At 33.8% G+C, this 18,515-nt stretch overlaps 1 protein-coding gene across 3 annotated transcripts; it reads right to left on the bottom strand.

Moving 5' to 3' along the window:
• Positions 1–442: 442 nt before the first annotated feature.
• On the bottom strand, positions 443–14,529 carry LOC128670202 (uncharacterized). Of its 3 annotated transcripts, XM_053745679.2 has the most exons (7): positions 14,461–14,529; positions 9,377–9,393; positions 6,701–6,777; positions 4,213–4,311; positions 3,460–3,688; positions 2,932–3,124; positions 443–2,364 (listed from the first exon to the last, which is right to left on the bottom strand). In XM_053745679.2, exons 4-7 carry the CDS (start codon positions 4,290–4,292, stop codon positions 2,057–2,059), a joined length of 810 nt encoding a protein of 269 aa, XP_053601654.1. In that variant the 5' UTR covers positions 4,293–4,311; positions 6,701–6,777; positions 9,377–9,393; positions 14,461–14,529; the 3' UTR covers positions 443–2,056. The 3 variants fall into 3 exon arrangements, with proteins under 3 accessions (XP_053601654.1, XP_053601656.1, XP_053601657.1); XM_053745681.2 differs by lacking the exons at positions 9,377–9,393; positions 14,461–14,529 and adding an exon at positions 9,258–9,362; XM_053745682.2 differs by lacking the exons at positions 6,701–6,777; positions 9,377–9,393; positions 14,461–14,529 and adding an exon at positions 9,258–9,355.
• Between the last annotated feature and the right edge of the window lie 3,986 nt (positions 14,530–18,515).

Below are 18,515 nucleotides of genomic sequence, written 5' to 3'. Positions count from 1 at the left end.
AGATAGATAGATAAACTCTTTATTGCATCATTCACAATGGAGTACAGTTACAACAAGATATTCAAACATAATGAGTGCAAAGGCGGACTTATCGCTAATGCAATTTCTTCCAGCCAACCTTTGGATGGAAAGAGACACAAGTAAACTGAGAGGGTGCATTAAACTTAACAGTATTAAATAATTAGACAAAAAAATAAAATATTAAAATAAAAAGATATAGAAGAAATATATGAACATACAGACAAGCGTAAAAGTTGTTGTTATACAACAATGAATAAATATATAATAGATTAAAGAAGAGTAATATAATGAGACTTTACTTGCTTTCTAAAAGATGACCAGGTTTGGGCGTTGCGAATTACAGCCGGCAATGCATTCCACAAACAAGCGGCCTGGACAGTAAAGGAGTGGGAATAGAACTGGGACACGTGAACAGGAATAATATCATAATATGTTTCAGTATACCTTTTGACCATGTACTTTATTGTGTACTTACATTGTTATATTACTGATAAAAAATTATACATAAATTTATATTTAAAAAATGGTAAGCCCTTCTGGCATAATAGGGACCAACACTGTTTGAATGAGTTTCTTTCGGCATTTCTTCTCAGCAGTGGTCGTTCCGAAATGCTAGTAGTTTGTAGCTTTGGTAAACATCATTTAATTTAGAATATGACGTGAAAAAGTGCCTGTGAAGGCCTAATTTCTGAATAAATGATTTGATTTGATTTGATTTGATTTGGAATAACTAGGCGAAAGGAGTTAACGCTATGTCGTACCTCACGATTATTGATTATAATGAGAACAAGTATTAATTACGTTATGTAATTCTTAATTTACGCCTTATTGGAGGTAAATCATAGTGATACTATAAGTAATCATCACCGACTTAATGGATATACATACATATTATCACGCCTGTAGCCCATGGAGGTAAGCATAGACTAGGAATTTCCATTGACCACTACCCTGAAAAATCTCACAAAATCTCACATAATGTATATGTATGTTACGGCTAAATACTGAAGACAGCTGCGGCGCCTCAATGATTACAACTAGGCGTAACCTACTGCTTGTACGAGTAGGTGTTGCTGAATTACCGAATTCATATATAAAACCTATGTTTTACAAACAAATGACTGACGGAACAATTTTCAATATTACCAGTTTATTCATAATACCGGAATGTCAATATAAAAACTATTTTATTTGTGAAATATTACGGTATGAATGAAACAATGCGCTGATACGAACAATACTCGCAAATCTTAATTATTAAATTAATAAAATAAAAAAATTAAACATTCGTTACATTCAAAACAGACAAAGGCCAAAACCATTTATTTGCTTACATTATTTACAATGTTGTAAATATTTATTTCTTATCGAGCTCTTCACTAGCTCTCATTTTAATTTTACTATTTTTGAAGATTATATTTTTGAATTACTCTTTGTCACATTGCTGGGCAAAGATATTTTGTTAATAAAAAAACTGTTTTTATGGGACAGTCTTGCGCAAGTAGAGCAGGGATAAAGGTAACAATAACATGCATTTTTCATCAGTTTGATTAATCACATCTTTGTATTTTATATATAAATATAACGAAAACTATAAGATGATTCAGTCAGTATCAATAATCAGTACGAAATGCCCAATCTATCACGTACTTCTTATCAATAATACGCCTAATATTATCTAAGTAATACACGATACAATTCACGTAATTATTATCCATGCAGTTCACTAATTAGTTCCTAGTATTACTCAATAATCATATCGACTTATGACGATAGAAATGTAATTAACGGTCATATGCTGCAAATAATAAACATCTCTAAACACGATAACGAGAAATCAATTATTATTTTGATTCTGATTGACGTACAATTTTAGTAGCACCAATAATAATAATGTTGAAGACAAATAATGAGATGATCGTATGAAAAAAATCCCAAAAGAACCGAACCAAACTGATTCGTCTTTTCAAAGATCTAATTTCTTTAACATCTTTAAGATCAACGTATCCAATAATATGTTAGTTTCAATTCAGGATTATCTTCTTATAACCCTAAGAGTTTTATCGACAAAAATTACTAGTGGGTTGACAATAATAATGAAAGTGAATGTAGCAGTGAATGTGATGACAGTTGCAGCCATAGGTGCCGAGGCCCATTTCCTGAAGGAACCTTTGTCGAAGCCGTAGCAGAGGGAGATGCAAGCGGCCCCGAAGGCGACAGTTCCGAAGATAATGTGGGTGATCTTGGAAAGGGTTCCGGGCATGATGCGACGGAGCTCGTAGGCATAGAGGGATGTGATGCCGTTGACGAGTGACGCTACTGTGAAGACCAATGCGACGAGAGCTGAGAAGGAAACAAATATACTAAGGGCCTTGCACCGCTTGCTGATGAAGTACGAGTATGTGGTAGCGTGTAGGTATAAGCAATATACGGAACAATAGAATTAATGTGTTTAAATAAATAAATACAATAGGACAAATCACACAGATTGAGTTAGCCCCAAAGTAAGTACGAGATTTGTGTTACGGGATACTAACTCAACGATACTATAACGAATTTATAACAAATACATATATAAATAAAAATCCAAGACCAGGGCCAATCAGAAAAAGATAATTTTCCATCATGACCCGACCGGGGATCGAACCCGCGACAAGTGTTGATAAGTTTCGCAAGTGTTGGATACGGTTAACCACATATCACATCAGGCAGATTTATTTAGCAGGTTAGTTTATCTGTCAGATTACAATATTATGATATTTTATCAAGAAGTGGGAAAGGCCTGTTGCAGAAATTACTGGTTTAGTGGTAACCAAGCACACTGTGCTATTACGGTGAAGAAAATGCAAGTCCTTGAAATTATTTCTATAAATATGTAATCTAATTAAAATATATCTTTTATTATATTACCAAATTGTCCATGAAGAGTATTCCAGTGTGACGTTTTGTCTAGAATCTTAACGAAGCTGCCTGCAATTGCCAGAGCTGACCCCAAGATCTGTAGGATCCAGTGTGCTTGGCGTTTTTGCAGTAGCTTTAGAGAAGATGACCAGCTATTGTGAGGTGACAGACATAGAATTGCTTGAGCCATAAGGAGTTGGTACTGAAAATGGGAAAAATTAACTTATTGAGTGTACAAAAATCTATGTCAATATTTTTGTTAACAACCATTTACTAATTTACTATGAATACGTACATTTTTATTATGTCGCTGGTAAAACGTAGGCATTAACTGTACGCTTTCTAGAGGTTCTTTAAATATGAAAACGTAACTTATACTCAAAGTATAAAACTACTATTAATGACGTGCATGTTTATATTATGAGTATCTTCTTCTCCTAACTTAACCTTACCAATTTTGTTTAAAAAATATTAAACTACAGTATTTGTTCTAATAAGCCTATTGATATATCCCATTACTGTTGGCAATATAGTTACCCCGAGAACACAAAGTACGATGTGAATTGTAGTAGCATTCATTGGACCCTTCTTGAAGCTATACAGCAATGCTATTCCCACAGTAGCTCCAATGAGGATATGTATCAGAAGGTTCAAGGCAGCGTTGAAGATCTTCAGCTTGTTATTAGACTGGTCTTCAGTAACTATCAAAGGTAATGTATCGTCCACATTTTCTTCATCCATTTCTGTATTTCCAACGTCACTTTCACTGTACACAGACGCCATTGTTAAATAATTCAATAACAAAACAACACGAGATCACGTAAATAGTTTATAGAATTTCAATGATTTTACAATACCGTAATAATATCAAAATTAATCAAAACACACAACTCTTATTAGTGTGATGCATGCAATGACTGATAATGAACATAGTTTTACAATGAACGGAGATAAAAATCGAAGAAAATTCAATCTAGTGATAAGTAAAAGTCCTTGTCCAAAGTTTTACTTGCGTCAACTTCTTTCTTTTTGTTTCATTTGTCGATCTTGTATTTGACGAAACGAGATTATAAAAGACCAATTTTCTTTATCAACGTATTATCTATATTCTTTGTTAAAATTACTTAGAAATTGACAAAATCCGTAACACTAAGAAGAGCAATCAAAAAGAAGGTGAGAATATTATAGAAGTAATAAAAAAAACTGATTTTTATTCTATCCTTCAGTTTTCTTTTTTAATCGTGGTTCATTTCGTTTGCCCACAAATTACATCAATACGTAAACACTTACCTTTGCTTCATACGATCTTTCACTGTTTTTGTTCTTCTACGTTGTAACAATGAAGTACCATTTCCCCGAGACATCGCCATAAGATCGTACTCACACTAACTAATATAAAAAAAAATTAAACGCATTAATTTATTTCAAAATTATATTTCTTTGTTCTAAACGAAATGAATCTCATTTTATTACGTGAACAGTGGTCATATCTTTGCGTCCAGATAAAGATGACAGATGAATCAAATTTTATCACCACCACTAGCGATGATAACATTCTATTCGTTTGAAGCTGACAGTTCCATGGCAGCTGTCAACATACACAATTAACTATCATAAACTAATAGATTACCATTGCTGATTACTATGATGATAATCTATTCTGGCGTCATAGCTATTATGACAAAAGGGCTTATTATTAACCTAAAGACCAACACTGTTCAAATGAGTTTCTTTCGACATTATATCTCAACAGGTGGTCGTTGCAATATGACAGAATTTTTAAGCTTTTTGAGAAAATACTATATAAAATTTGACGTGTCTCTTAAAGTCGGATTTCTGAACAAATGATATGAATTTTATGTCAAGAAGCTGAAGAAGACATGCAATTAACTTGTGTCATGGTTTCCATACAATCCTGTAAATTGTTTATTTATTGTATTTATATTTGTGTTCCTGTTTATCAATTTGTTTAAATATTGAAAACTTTATTGCATAAAATTACAAATAAAAATGTACAAAAGGTGGACTTAACGCAATATGGCATTTCTAGCGACTGCTGGTTGACTAACAATTAGACCAAACAGAGATAGCAGGTTGGTGCCATAAAGTGCAACCTGTTATATATTTGGAAAAATAAAGTAACATTCTGTTTATTTATTGATACGTATGACCCAACGTATTCTTTTTACATCACAGGATATTCAAAGACTACATTGTGACTTCATTCAGAGAACATTTAAATTTTTACGGCCACTAAATTGAATAAATTTAATAATTGTAATTTATGCACACAAATATACAAAAATAATGACGCTCATTATTATATACAAATTAGGACCACGGTATATAAATACCTCTTGACTATATCCTGGCTTGGTGATCTACTCATCATGTTAAAAAAAAATCCTTAATTACTTTTCCTATATTATACTTTACAGCTTTTGCTATATAATTGGATTCGTACCTTAAATTTTATCTGTCACTTGTCAGATAAAATTTAACTGGGTGTAACTCATAACATGTATGAACTGATAACGATATGTCATGAAATGACGAATACTACGTAAAAATAATCTTAGGTTTTCCCAACGTCACAGTTTCACAATATGTCATCAATATTTTTGAGTTTTTGGACGGTGACAAAAATCGGATGGATCACGATTCGATCATTACGCCATTTAATTAGAGAGTATTAGGTACTCTTAACTAATAAACATACCTCACTGTTGCAAGTAAAAAAATATGTTTTTTGAAAATACTCAAGCGTCTATTTAAATGGATTTGCTAGTACATGTCACACATGCTTTTAACTTAAGTTTTAAAATAAAATTGACGAAACGAAAAAATCTGGAAAAAAATTCCAGAATTTTTCCATGTTTTTCCATTTTTTTCAAAATAAAGTCAAAAGCATGTGTGACATGTATTACAAATCCATTTAAAAATCTGACATAATAATAATATAATAATATATTAGGACAAATCACACAGATTGAGCTAGCCCCAAAGTAAGTTCGATACTTGTGTCATGGGATACTAACTCAACGATCCTATATTTTATAACAAATAATATAATATATAGATAAACATCCAAGACCCGGGTCAATCAAAAAAAGATCATTTTCCATCATGACCCGACCGGGGATCGAACCCGGGACCTCTCGGTTCGGTGGTAAGAACTTTACCACTGCGCCGTCGAGGTCGTCAATGATACTAATAGACATCGTCGTAACTATTCGTATATATTGTAAACGGAATCCTTTAATCCAGTATCGGAATGTCAGGAAGAGTCAATGGCAAAAACACAAAAAACTCTCGTCATAAAAATGTACAAATCTACAGTTCCATAGACACTGTTCGCAAATGTGTATGGGTGATTTTCGTGTTCACAAGTTTGGTATAATTAAGCTACTCTCATTCTACTATTACAGTGGGAGGTTCCATATATTGACCTTTCCTAATCGTATGCCCTCAACCCTTTTTGCTATTGTAGTCTATCAGCTGTCAATACTCTATATTCCTTAGTAAACGACGCAACGGAATCACAATTGTCCGATTTTAGGAGACCTCACGCCGCACGTGACCAAAGTCTTAATCATACGTTACAATGATCAATTTCAGCCTACATGAATATTATTATGTAATGCTTTGTCCTAATTTTTTTCATGTCACTTCCTACAGGCCTGTGTCAGTCTTATCTATCGATACAAATGATAGTAAAAATGCTATCTTGTACATTTCAATATTTGCTGCTACATTTGTAAAAAAAATAAATACTTACTGCGACCAAAGACCGATCCCCTATTGTTCTCCTTTTCCCTGTACTTCAAATTAATTAATTTCAATTACGTGACCCACCTGTAATTAAAACGGAAGAATTCCTTTGCAAATTACTCCCACTTGTTAATTCTTTCGAACGGTTTAACTAACGAATAAAATATACTTTTCCGGCAAAGTTCCAATGTTTGTTTTCTTTTGTTTAAAGTGTTCCGCGGTGTTTTAATCATTCGCGTCAATCAATCATCGCTTGAACAAATTCTATTAATTATTTTGACTTGTGATTGAATTTTAGTGTAATATAAAGAAGTCTCCCTCCGCGCCTAATCTTTCTTTTTATAAATCATGCAATGGATTTTATAATTTTTACTGTTATACAATTTATTTCTGAAGATTTATATACACATCTCGTGTGAAGCCAGGAGGCCGGGTCACTACTTATATGGCCTCAAATTTACCCATAAATATATGTGATACACGGAACATATTTTGCTATACGGCGTGTTTCAATACTTTGAAGTAATTACACGTTTCTCAAAATGATTCACGGTGGTTTATTTCGAATCAAAATATGTTAGAAAGATAGGGTCAAAAAAATAGTCGTTTTCTCGTAATGAATGCCGTAGCACAGGTGTTATCTATCAATTCGCATTTATCGATATAGAAATACACGATTCGCATTCGATTTCGAGATTTCCTAATGTGGAAATTATTTTTCTTTTTCATCACGAGAACGTACTAATATTTATTATATTTGCAGAGGGAGATAGGAAAAAAAAGGTATTTAACGTCGAATATAAATTATCACGTGGCTTAATAGGCTGTTTTCCAAGGAACAATATTCCTTGTAAGACTTTTAACGTAACACAAAGTACCCTATGTGTTATTCCAGGTTATATTCTACCCGTATACCAAATTTCATAACAATCCGTCCAGTAGATTTTGCGTGAAATAGCGTCGCCCGCGATGCACACAAATTTTAAACGGAAAATTAGATTTTTTATGTATGTATGAAAATAAAATTAATTGTAATAAAAACTAACATTCATATGTTAGTTAGCCCTGCGGCCTTGCTGATATTTTTTACGTATATACCTTTTTATATACCTTTTTGTATACCTTTTTCTTTTTTGGTCTCAGACGAAAGCTTAAAGTCTCAGAAAAGAGTCGAAAAGTGATATGTTAACTGAGACATCGAATGATATGTACAAGAAAATATTTATATTATATATAGAATAAGAGCTATGGCTTGAGTATTACCGTTTGTTTTACGAAATAGTGACGCCTGAGCCAAGTTTTATTGAATTGTTTACGATAAAAAAATTCATTGATACGTATAAATTTTATATTGGTATAATTTCAGCTGCGTTTTGTCTCCACATACCATATATTAATATTTTATTTACAGTTGATAAATGTCCACTAATGAATGTGCTACTTCTCCATCACCTCCGTTTTTTAAGTCGGCAGGAGAATTCGTTTAAAGGGAAGAATCTAATTAATATATACATACAAATCTAATTAATATATATTGTTATATATTATTATCTATCCGTATTACGAATAACGAGCGAATTTCACGGGGTCATTTAAATTTTGTACTTATATAAATTTTCGGAATTAATTTTTAATAATCTAATCAATAAAATAATAAAAATATCGTTAGCGATGTATACGATATACTCAGTACATCACTTATTTACCTTAGTAGAAATATAGATCTCCGATTTAATTGTAATAGATGCTTCGGCCAAATATTTAGCCGTAATGAGAACATACAATTTTAACAGTAAACTCGATTACTTAAATTACCAGCGCTTAAAAATCATAACAAGGTCTAAATATTCTTCTTCTTAGAACCACTGTGCTTAGTTATATAAATACCCTCAAGGAAGCGGCGCTATTCCTCCCTCTCTACAAAATGAAAACTGCGCACGTATACGTGTACAGTTTACCACTGAAGGTTTATCTTTCGAAGTTTATGGAGACTTATTGAATCTCCGGCAAAAGGCGAGGTGTCACTTAGTTGCTGCTGCTCGCATGTTACAAACATATTTTTAAAGAAAAAGTTTTGAACGCGTGCTCTGTGTATAGATTATATCGATAGTTTAAAATGTTGATAACTTAATTGTTTGTTTTTCAATCTTATGTTTTAAGTAGTCATTTCCTATTGAAGTTGTTGTCATTTACATTATTAGAGGTAAATACTTAATTAAAAACAAAGATTATTTGTTTGCAATAAGTAATACCTTGCAAATCGTATCGTGTCGTATTTTCACAATGGTGTACCGTAAAAAATGAATTACAATAAATCTCATAATTCATTTATATCTTGGTAAAACCTATACTCACTAAAATATTATATTGAATATAATTTGAATACATCGTTACATACTTTCCTTTACATATTATAAAACATAATCATTTGTCGTGTTCACAATAAACTGAAAAATTACTGCACGGATTTTCATGCGGTTTCACCAATAGAAAGGAATTGCCAAGGAATAGTTCCTTAGAAAGCTTTAGCCGTATAATATATATGCGAATTGTTATGTTTTTACCTGAGCGAAGCCGGGACGGGTCTCTAGTTACGTATATAAATAAATATTCTTCAAAAGACAAATAAAACGAATATTATTTATTTGATTCGTAAATAACAAATACAATATAGCCAGCTTACATCAATAAGTGAGCGTAATAATAATAATAATAATTTATTTATTTCATAAAAAACATACATATTTGGACTTACGTCTAATTAGGTACAGTAATAATGTATTTAGGTAATCGTAATCACATAATTATTGGTTGAGTCCATCACACTAGTGTTTAAACTAGGCCGAGCCTGTATTATAAACACTAGGTCCCTTCACAAAATAACATTTTAGGAATATTTATTTACATTTAGAAAGAACATTTATTATTTTCTCAAGTTAAGTACAAAATTATAATATATTACGAACATAAAGGTGTCTAACTAATTAAACAATTCAAACTACCTACATAATTACCACGGAGGTACAAAATATCCCAAGATTGGCGTAAACAAGCATGACTCATGCGCCGTGCGACTGTGAGCATTCAATTCATTTTAGTTAGACTACGAAGAATATGGAGTGTGGCAAATAAGTTAACGCTTTTATTTATATAAATTCAGGTTGTTAGTATTTTAGTTTAGTACAAAGTTTATTAACATATTAAGTTTGATTTTGAAAGGTATTTTATTAGTTTTATATTATGTGGTAAAGTATAATATATGTATATATAGTAAGTTATGTAATTAGGATATATATGATATTTAAAAATGTATTTTTAATATTTAAGTATTATCATTATGATTTATATATTAATATAGATTACAACTTTATTATGACAAGATTGATAGAAGATTTTCCGTGTCATCGTAATTTAAGGTTTTAAGCCATCTTTGTAGTTTTTTCTTCATTAGATATTTATTAAGGTTGTGTATTTCAGTTATTCCGTTTACTTTATTGTAAAGTTTAGGTCCTGTAAAACATTGAAATTTTGTAATAAAATAGGTTTTACGACTAAATGTTGGGCAGACTTTATCTTTTCTACGCATCAAATTATATTGATCAAGTTTAAGGGGTGTTGTTTTATGCTGAAACTTAACGATGTTTGCTACATAAAGCTGTCGCACACTCAAAACATCGCTTTCTGTGTATAGTGCTTGGGTCGGATACTTGAATGGCCTGAAATGGAGTACCTTCAATAGACTACGCTGTGCTCTTTCCAGAATCAAAAGAGTTGTCTTTCTGGTACCACCCCATGCTCTTATACAGTATGTTAAAATGGATTGTCCTAGCGCAAAGTAGACGGATCTTAGAAGCTTAATATCAGCGACGTGCCTCAGTTTCCTAAAGATTGGTATTAGACGCCTAATCCTCGCGGTAAGTGCATTTATTTGGGGTTGCCATGAAAGCGTTTCGTCAAGAAGTACTCCTAGGTATTTAATGTTACTAGATCTTTCCAAAGAGCTACAGGCACATCCTGAATGAGCATTGAGGTTACAGGTGTGGGCTTTAATTTGGAATTTTGAGGAGGATGGCAATTGGTTACGGTTTATACCAAATGTAATAAAGTTAGTTTTCTTAACATTTAGTGTAAGGGTATTAGCACATAACCAACTCATTACCTGTCCCAGCCCTACCTCAGCGTTTTTACGAGTTTCTTCCCAAGTGTCACCATGAAATATTAGTGCGGTATCATCGGCAAATGCGAATATTTCTCCCTTGAATAAGTTCATGTTGCACAGGTTATTAATATATATTAAGAAGAGGCTTGGCCCAAGCACGCTGCCTTGTGGTACTCCAAATGTTACTGCAGCATCGGAGCTAGCATAGTCATCAATGACAACTCTTTGCGTTCTATTAGAAAGATAGTCCCTAAATAGTTTTAGAGCCAGACCACGAATACCCAGCCGTTCCATTTGTTTTAAGAGCTTAGGAATAGAGACCGTGTCGAACGCTTTAGCCAAATCTAAGAAGATGCCTAAGGATTTCTTTTTATTATCTATTAATTTTGCGACATGTTCTGTAAGCTCGACCACTCCATCTTCAGTTGACATTCCAGCTTGGAATCCAAATTGTTTTATGGAAATGATGTTATTTTTATTAAGGTATTCTACTAATCTTTTATTCATGATTTTTTCCAATATTTTTGAGAGAGCTGAGAGTACTGAGATGGGTCTATAATTGCTTATTACGTTCTTATCTCCGGATTTATGTATGGGGTGGATAAGTGCCTTTTTGAATACCCGCGGGAAAACACCTGCAGATAGGCAAAGATTGAATATGTGCGTGATAACTGGAACTAATTTAGGGTGAGTCATTTTCAAAATTTTAGAGGATATGCCATCCCAACCCACAGCACAATCGGTTTTCAATTTGCACAGTATCGAGCCAACTTCGTATTTAGTAGTACAATCCAAAAATAATGAGTTACCTACCAAGTTTCCACCATTTGAAGCACCGGGGCAGTTATCGTTATTGGGTATTTTTTCTGCCAAGTCTCTTCCAACGTTTGCAAAATAGTTGTTTATTTGGTCTAAGGACGATTCAGGAGTAGCCGAAATATTGAGTAAATTCCTTGGCGGTGTTTTTTGAGATTTCAAATTTGTGATTGAATTTATTGTCTTCCATGTCATTTTAGGATCGTTTTTGTGTCTTTCAAGTTCATTTTTTTCATATAGTTTCTTTAGTCTTTTAAGTAAATCGTTGCAATGATTTTTATACAAATTGTATTCTTCTTTTAGAGTATGGTTATTTGGTTCTGACCTGCATTGCATGTGCATTTTATCTCTTTTTAAAATACATCGCATTAGCCCTGGCGTAATCCACGGTTTTATATTTCTTTTTTGTCTCGGAATCTTTTTAAGGGATGTGTTTTTGGTGATACACGTAGATAAGATATTAACGAGTTCTTCGGCGGACCATTCCGGATCACTCGACGATAGAATACTACTAAAATCAGTGTTGCTTATGTCCGTAACAGTGGTTTCAAAATTGATGTGCTTGATGTGAGTTTGAGCTTTGTTTCTCTTTACTCTAAGGTCAAGTCCAACAATGACTGCATTATGGTCGGTTATCGGGGAGTTTAAAACTATGTTTGTGGTCGAATTTATAGACTTAACCATCGAGTGATCCAGACATCTATCTTCACGAGTACACAAAGTATGCCCCGCTGTCAAACCGTGTGAAGCTAACAAATTAAGGTAGTCGGATGAGTCAGTGTTGGTACTTTCAGGTTTGATGTTAATATTAATATCACCAGTTATCAGAATATTTGAGAAAGACTTAAAACGTGTTAGAATGTCATTTAATGATTCAAGAAAATTAGAAATGTTTGTAAATGATGGTGATCTATATATAGCAATAATAAGAGTATCATAGTTTACTTTAATAGTCATGCACGTGGCATCAATCATTGGTATTTCCTCGATTGAACAAGGTAAGTCAGCTTTTGTGTATACAACAAGACCGTCATTTTGATTTTTGTATTTTGTCGTGAAGTGTATTGTATAATTTTCAAGAGTAGGAAAAACAACAACTGTAGAATTCCAGGTTTCTGTGAGTACAACAATGTCAAATTCTACTTTTATTCGCGCTAAAAGTAATTGAAAATGGTCGAAATTGTGCGATACACTTCTTATATTCTGCGTTATTACTTTCAGTTTGTTTTTGAAAGGCAACGAAGGGCATTGCTCAGGGCTACACATGCTAGAATTATTATTAGAGACATCGTCAATACTGTTAAGAAGTTGGTTTACACAATCGAATTTTGAAGTTTGGGGTTAATCGACTCTGAGTTTAAAATCGTTTTAGTTAATTCACTGTTTGAAAAGAAAAGTCCTATTATTTTAGATAAGTTACTCACAAAGCGCACAACCTTACAATAGTCCACACAAGAAAGTTGAAAACAAAAACAGACAAATTCAAAAAAACTACACAATTGCAAATATTGTATGAAGGTAAAATAGTAGTACGAATACACAGCATACCCAAGGACCATGCCTGGGGAAATGCCCACTGTCAAGGGCCAGATTAGCTGGTGGACTCTGACTAGTCATTTGGTTTTTTCTCTTAGTGCTTGCAGCTGTGACTCACTTCTAATTTCGATGGCAGGGAGGCCAACGTCCTTGCGCAGGGATATTCGCCCTCTCACGGTCCAGCAAAATTTGTACCCGCTATCATTTGCCACGCCCCGTGCCAGGAATAGCATTCTCTTGGTCTTAGGTGTTAGGCTTTCGGAGATGTATATGGGAAAACTGGGGCTATTGTAGCCAATCTTGGAGGAGTTAAATTTTTCAGTCGCAGATCTCCTATTGTAGGTCCTGGCTGCATCGACTATTTTATCCTTGGTGAGGACTGAGTGGAATTCGGTCACAATGGTGCTATTTCCCTTCTTGTCGTTAAACTGGTAAATGTCTCTGACATCTGAGGATTTGATTGGCACCTCTAGGGCCTCGCAACATTTTTCAGTAAACGCACAAAGTTCTTCTTTGCTTTTCAACTTAGCTGTCTGCACATTGCGAATTTCAATTTGAGAAGATTTTTGTTGTCGTTGTAAATCCTCGACCCTAGCTTCCAGTGATACGATGTGTTCTTTTTGAAGGTTACGTTCTTTCTCCAGTGATTCTACTTTAAGCTTCATATCATCATATTGTTTTGAGATGAAGTCCACCAGTTTCATAATTTCGTCATGTGATTGCGTCATTTTTGACATCTGTGTTGAAATGTCCGCCATACTTGAACAAAGGTTTTTTATATCTTTATCCTGGCCGGACTTCCAGTTGTTAAGCATATTCATGATATCATCTCGTGGTTTTCCTGAGGAACTTGGAGGAGAATCCTTTTTTCTTTTTTGTCGTTTTGTGACACCTTCCGTTATTCTGTCATCACATGGGGCAGCCTCAGACTCAGAAGTGTGAGCAGGTGTGGATGGAGGTGATCTCTCTACTCGAGGCATTTTTTTACCGAAAAATTGAGACAGGTCCACAGTTATTGTGGTGTTGACCACCAGTTCGAGTGTAGTTAAAGTAGGAAGTGTGACTCACTATTTGTTTCGCTCGTTTCACCTGTCCTGTCCTTGTCTTCCACTACGTCGGGCTTCTGCTCTCCTAGTACTCGTCACGAATTTATATTGTATTTTAGTAATTTTAATAATTAATTAATGGAAAAAGACACAACACACGTCTGTTCACTTCTAATGCTCGGACGAGATTTTTGAAAGCGAAAGAGCGTATCCATCAAAGCTAAACAAACACCGCGAATATAACCGAAATCGGAAAACTCCGGTGGACTCTGGCTACAGATAGATGTCCGGAGTTGTGGAATGGCAAGTGACGGATTCTTCCTTTTATTGGCCACACCGGAACATGGTTGCGGATTAATTGATTTCAGTATTGCAATTAAAAGTGTGAAATCGATGTTTCACGGTACAGGACGGTATTTATAGGTTCGTGTTTGTAGTATTTGTAAGTGTTACGTGCCTAATATATAATTTTTTCACCTTATAAATAATTAATCTACGCGTTAAATATGTTTCTTTAAATTAATAAATAGATTAAATGATGGAAACTAAATGTTGAAACTGCATATTTCAACTAGAAACTTAAAATTGATCTTCGGTGCAGAAAGGCCTAGAAAGCACACATTGTAATAAAACAAAGCTCATGTTACATTAGTTTTATTACGGAGCTCTCGTGACAACGTCACTTTGAATAAATTTGAACTGTTAAATTAAAGGGTTCCATATAGGTATTATTACTAATTAATATCATGTTCGTACCATTTAATATATATTTGCATTACTTCAAAATAAGCATATTCAGACAGCAATGCTCCAATTAAACTGGAAACAATTGAAGTAAGATAAACATAAAAAAGAATACACATGTTTGCTTTGAGATTCGCATCAACAATTTTTGTTTCAACAACACGTATAGTTTGAACACTGGAAAGGAAAATAAAACCGTAACTAACAAAAATAGTATATAAACCGAGTTAGTTTGAAACGATACTAACATTCATCATTGGAACGTCGGCAGGATTTTAACTGGCAAAGAAAGAATGAATTATAGTCTAACTTGTTGAGCCTTAGAAGTTTGCGCGGTTAGGACGTGTTGCGAGTTTTAATTTATATTGCTTTTAAACGGTGAAAATATGTTGTACAATAATTTTCTTTAGCTCTGAAGGGGCGACTTGAATAAAATACTATTTTTTATTTACACTGAGCTAATATAACGTTTGGCGGGGGTGGCGCCCTCTCTTTAGGTACCTATTATCGCATAGTCATGTCGCCGATGTCCGCGTCTAGGTCCAGCACTCACAGCCCTCCGTCCAGTCGATAGTCCTTTTTTCCTTAGCCTATCAAAAGGTCATAGAGACATAGTTAAGTATATAAAGAGGCTGAACGCCGTCACAAGCTCCAAAAAAATGAAGTAACGGCCCAGCTTGTGCCAGATTTTCAAAAACATCTATAAACTTAAAACTAATAGTAATGATACATTTATTTAAATACCATATTATCAACATTAATGATCTGAAGGCCTGTTTCGAAACATATAAACACATAGCGCGTTACAAATAATAGTACTTATCGATATAATAGTGTTACTTTTATTTAATAATTTGTATTGTGTTGTTTAATACGTTTAGATTCAATAACGTGCTATGTATTTTATGCTTCATAATAGCCTCTCCCATTTAATGCTATACCTACTGCATATGTTATTTGAAACTTTGAAGTATATTTCAAAGTGTGCAATTTATTAAGAAACATTTCTTCTCTCGAAACAATGGTCGATGAAAACGCATGGACATGAAAAGTCGAATTGATATTGTAAAAATACCCGTAGAAAAGTGGCTGCTGAAATCACAGCTCAAGATTGGGATACCTAACTAATATGTAGGTTAGGTTGTGAGTACGACTAACGTAAATTTTTCCCAGGCAAAAAGATTTTCTGCAGCGTCACGACCTAGATCGGACGAGGATTTCAGAGGATGATAGCTATCGATCTGGCTTCGTATCAGATAGCCTGTAATACACTATTCCACGTGTGATAGGATTAATTAATTGGAAGGTTCAAATGTTAAATATTGGAATTTAAATTTAATATTAAAACTACATAAATTCAGTTATTTGTAAAAATATTTAATAACAGACAGCTGAAATTTCATCTGACATAAAATAAATTGTATGATTATTTGGAAACATTGCCTTCGTTTAATCAATTAATTAACCAAAATATCGACAACTACGCATATTTGTTTAACTTGGCTCCCATTTACACATAGATAGTAAAAACAATGTTCTAACAGGGTTACGAAATGAAACTATTTATCGTGTCCAATACATGTCATGCTGAAAGATGACACGCGAACAAAAGCTGGTGTATATCTCGCTCAGAGAACATTGATATTCACCGTGCCAATTCTGTCAGCCTTCTGGGCACGTTACTTCAAGGCTAAGAACTGCAGGGACTGGCATTTTTGTGAAAATATTTAATTATGCATTATTCTTACGTTTTCATAAATTTTGCTAGTCATTTTTTTTTAAATTAATTTTCGTTTAACGTGCTCTTACAAGTTGATATATTAAAAGTTATCATTAATCTACGTAAGAAATGTCCAAGTATGTTTAGAAAATAATAGTGCGATTTAGAATTCATAACGTTTTTACACCTGAGAATAGCAACTTTGCTTGTTTCGGGAGTTATTACAGTAAGAAAAACTTCAGTGCTAAGTTAAACGACAGGTGTTTTACACCTACATCAGCGCAATTTTAAACTTTAACACAATTAATATTTAATTAACATTTTTAATTTTTAGTTTTATCTCTTTCAGTATACATATTATTAGGTTGTTTGTAATTTACTCTTAAAATTATTTTTTTTCTATAAAAGTTATAATTTTGTTTTTTCAGGAAACTCCTTTCATTTTCTGTCCTCACTTTTTAAATTTTAAATTATGTTTATAATTTGCTTTGTAAATAAAGCAATTATGAGATCATCTATCGATCTACCTATATATAAATTAGAAGAAAGTTAATTTCATTTTGACAAAAATATGAACGTACAAATATTTTTACGTGAATAAAGCAAATTTATCTCTTTTATAACAACATCTTTTGTAACCAACTCATGTCGTAAAGTCACCTGCACGTACGTACAGTCTATATAAGGTACTAAATTATAACTCTGCAGACATTTCTTACTTGCGGGGCGTCCTCGAGAGAACAGTCCTAAGTCTGTATTATACTCCATTCAGCTAGATAATATTTTACAGTTGAACTGGTTGAGCCACGACCAGGGGACCAAAACTAGACGGTTTCAAATGCCTTGAATGATCCATGCCCTAACGCGCTCCATCACGTTGACGTCCGTCGACGGATCAACGTAGAGATTTATGAAGTTTCGACGTATTTCAACACATGCTAGTATCGAAACCTATAGAAAATGTAGGAGCTGCAATGTGATGTGTCGTTGCATTGGAGCAAGACGGCGCAATGGGCATAGTTCAAACCATTAGGAATTAGTACGTATTCGTTGTACATAGTTCCATAGTTCTAACACAGTCATGTACAAAAGACAAACTTGAACGACGTCACGTCCCGAACACGTTGACGTCAAAGTTGAAGGTGCAACCCACCTTTAAACTATTTTAAGCCGACGCAAGCTGCTTTCAACAGTTCTTTGTGAATGTCTTTGAGAGATGCTGTGTCCAGCATTGGACTTCTTGTGAGATAGCATTAAGGTACCTATGATTTGAAAAGGCCAGTTTTGGTCGGAATATAGCCCAACGGAAGACACGAGCGCTTGTTGGAATTAAAAAAGGGTAACTAATGCGTTTACGGTAGCTTAAGAATTTTTATTACTTTGGCCCTCTGTGGTTTTAATTTTGTTCTGCAAAGTATTCTCGTCAAAGTGGCTCTTAGATGGAAAGGTACTATCCCAAGTTGAGATGTGAATTTCTTGCAGTCGTATTCTTGAGACGAGGGCTTAGAATAATGATCATGAAACACACCCAATGACTTTCTTAGCTATATTAATGAAGTCGTTTACCATTTCACACACTTGGCTTCATGAAAAAGCCTTAGAAGGCCTAATTTCTGAATAAATGATTTGATTTTTGACGATAAATATCAACTGAAGTTTCATGAGGATATTTTCCTTCAGCGGAAGCAAGTGGTGGTCGACGAAAATTATCGTGATACATGAGTGAGATTGGTATACAAACTCACGTGGCACGAGTAGGATTCGAACCTGCACCTAACGGTTAACCATTAGACCATCACAG

This window comes from Plodia interpunctella, chromosome 5 (genome assembly GCF_027563975.2).
Source record: "Plodia interpunctella isolate USDA-ARS_2022_Savannah chromosome 5, ilPloInte3.2, whole genome shotgun sequence".
Lineage (NCBI taxonomy): Eukaryota > Metazoa > Arthropoda > Insecta > Lepidoptera > Pyralidae > Plodia > Plodia interpunctella.
This window is presented reverse-complemented; position numbering and strand designations above follow the sequence as displayed.

Coding starts and splice junctions, on each gene's coding strand:
- LOC128670202 (XM_053745679.2), bottom strand. CDS start 4,292: ATGGCGATGTCTCGGGGAAATGGTACTTCATTGTTACAACGTAGAAGA. Junction 3,125..3,459: donor TCGTACTTTGTGTTCTCGGG/GTAACTATATTG, acceptor TCCCATTTTCAG/TACCAACTCCTTATGGCTCA. Junction 2,365..2,931: donor TACTCTTCATGGACAATTTG/GTAATATAATAA, acceptor TTTCCTTCTCAG/CTCTCGTCGCATTGGTCTTC.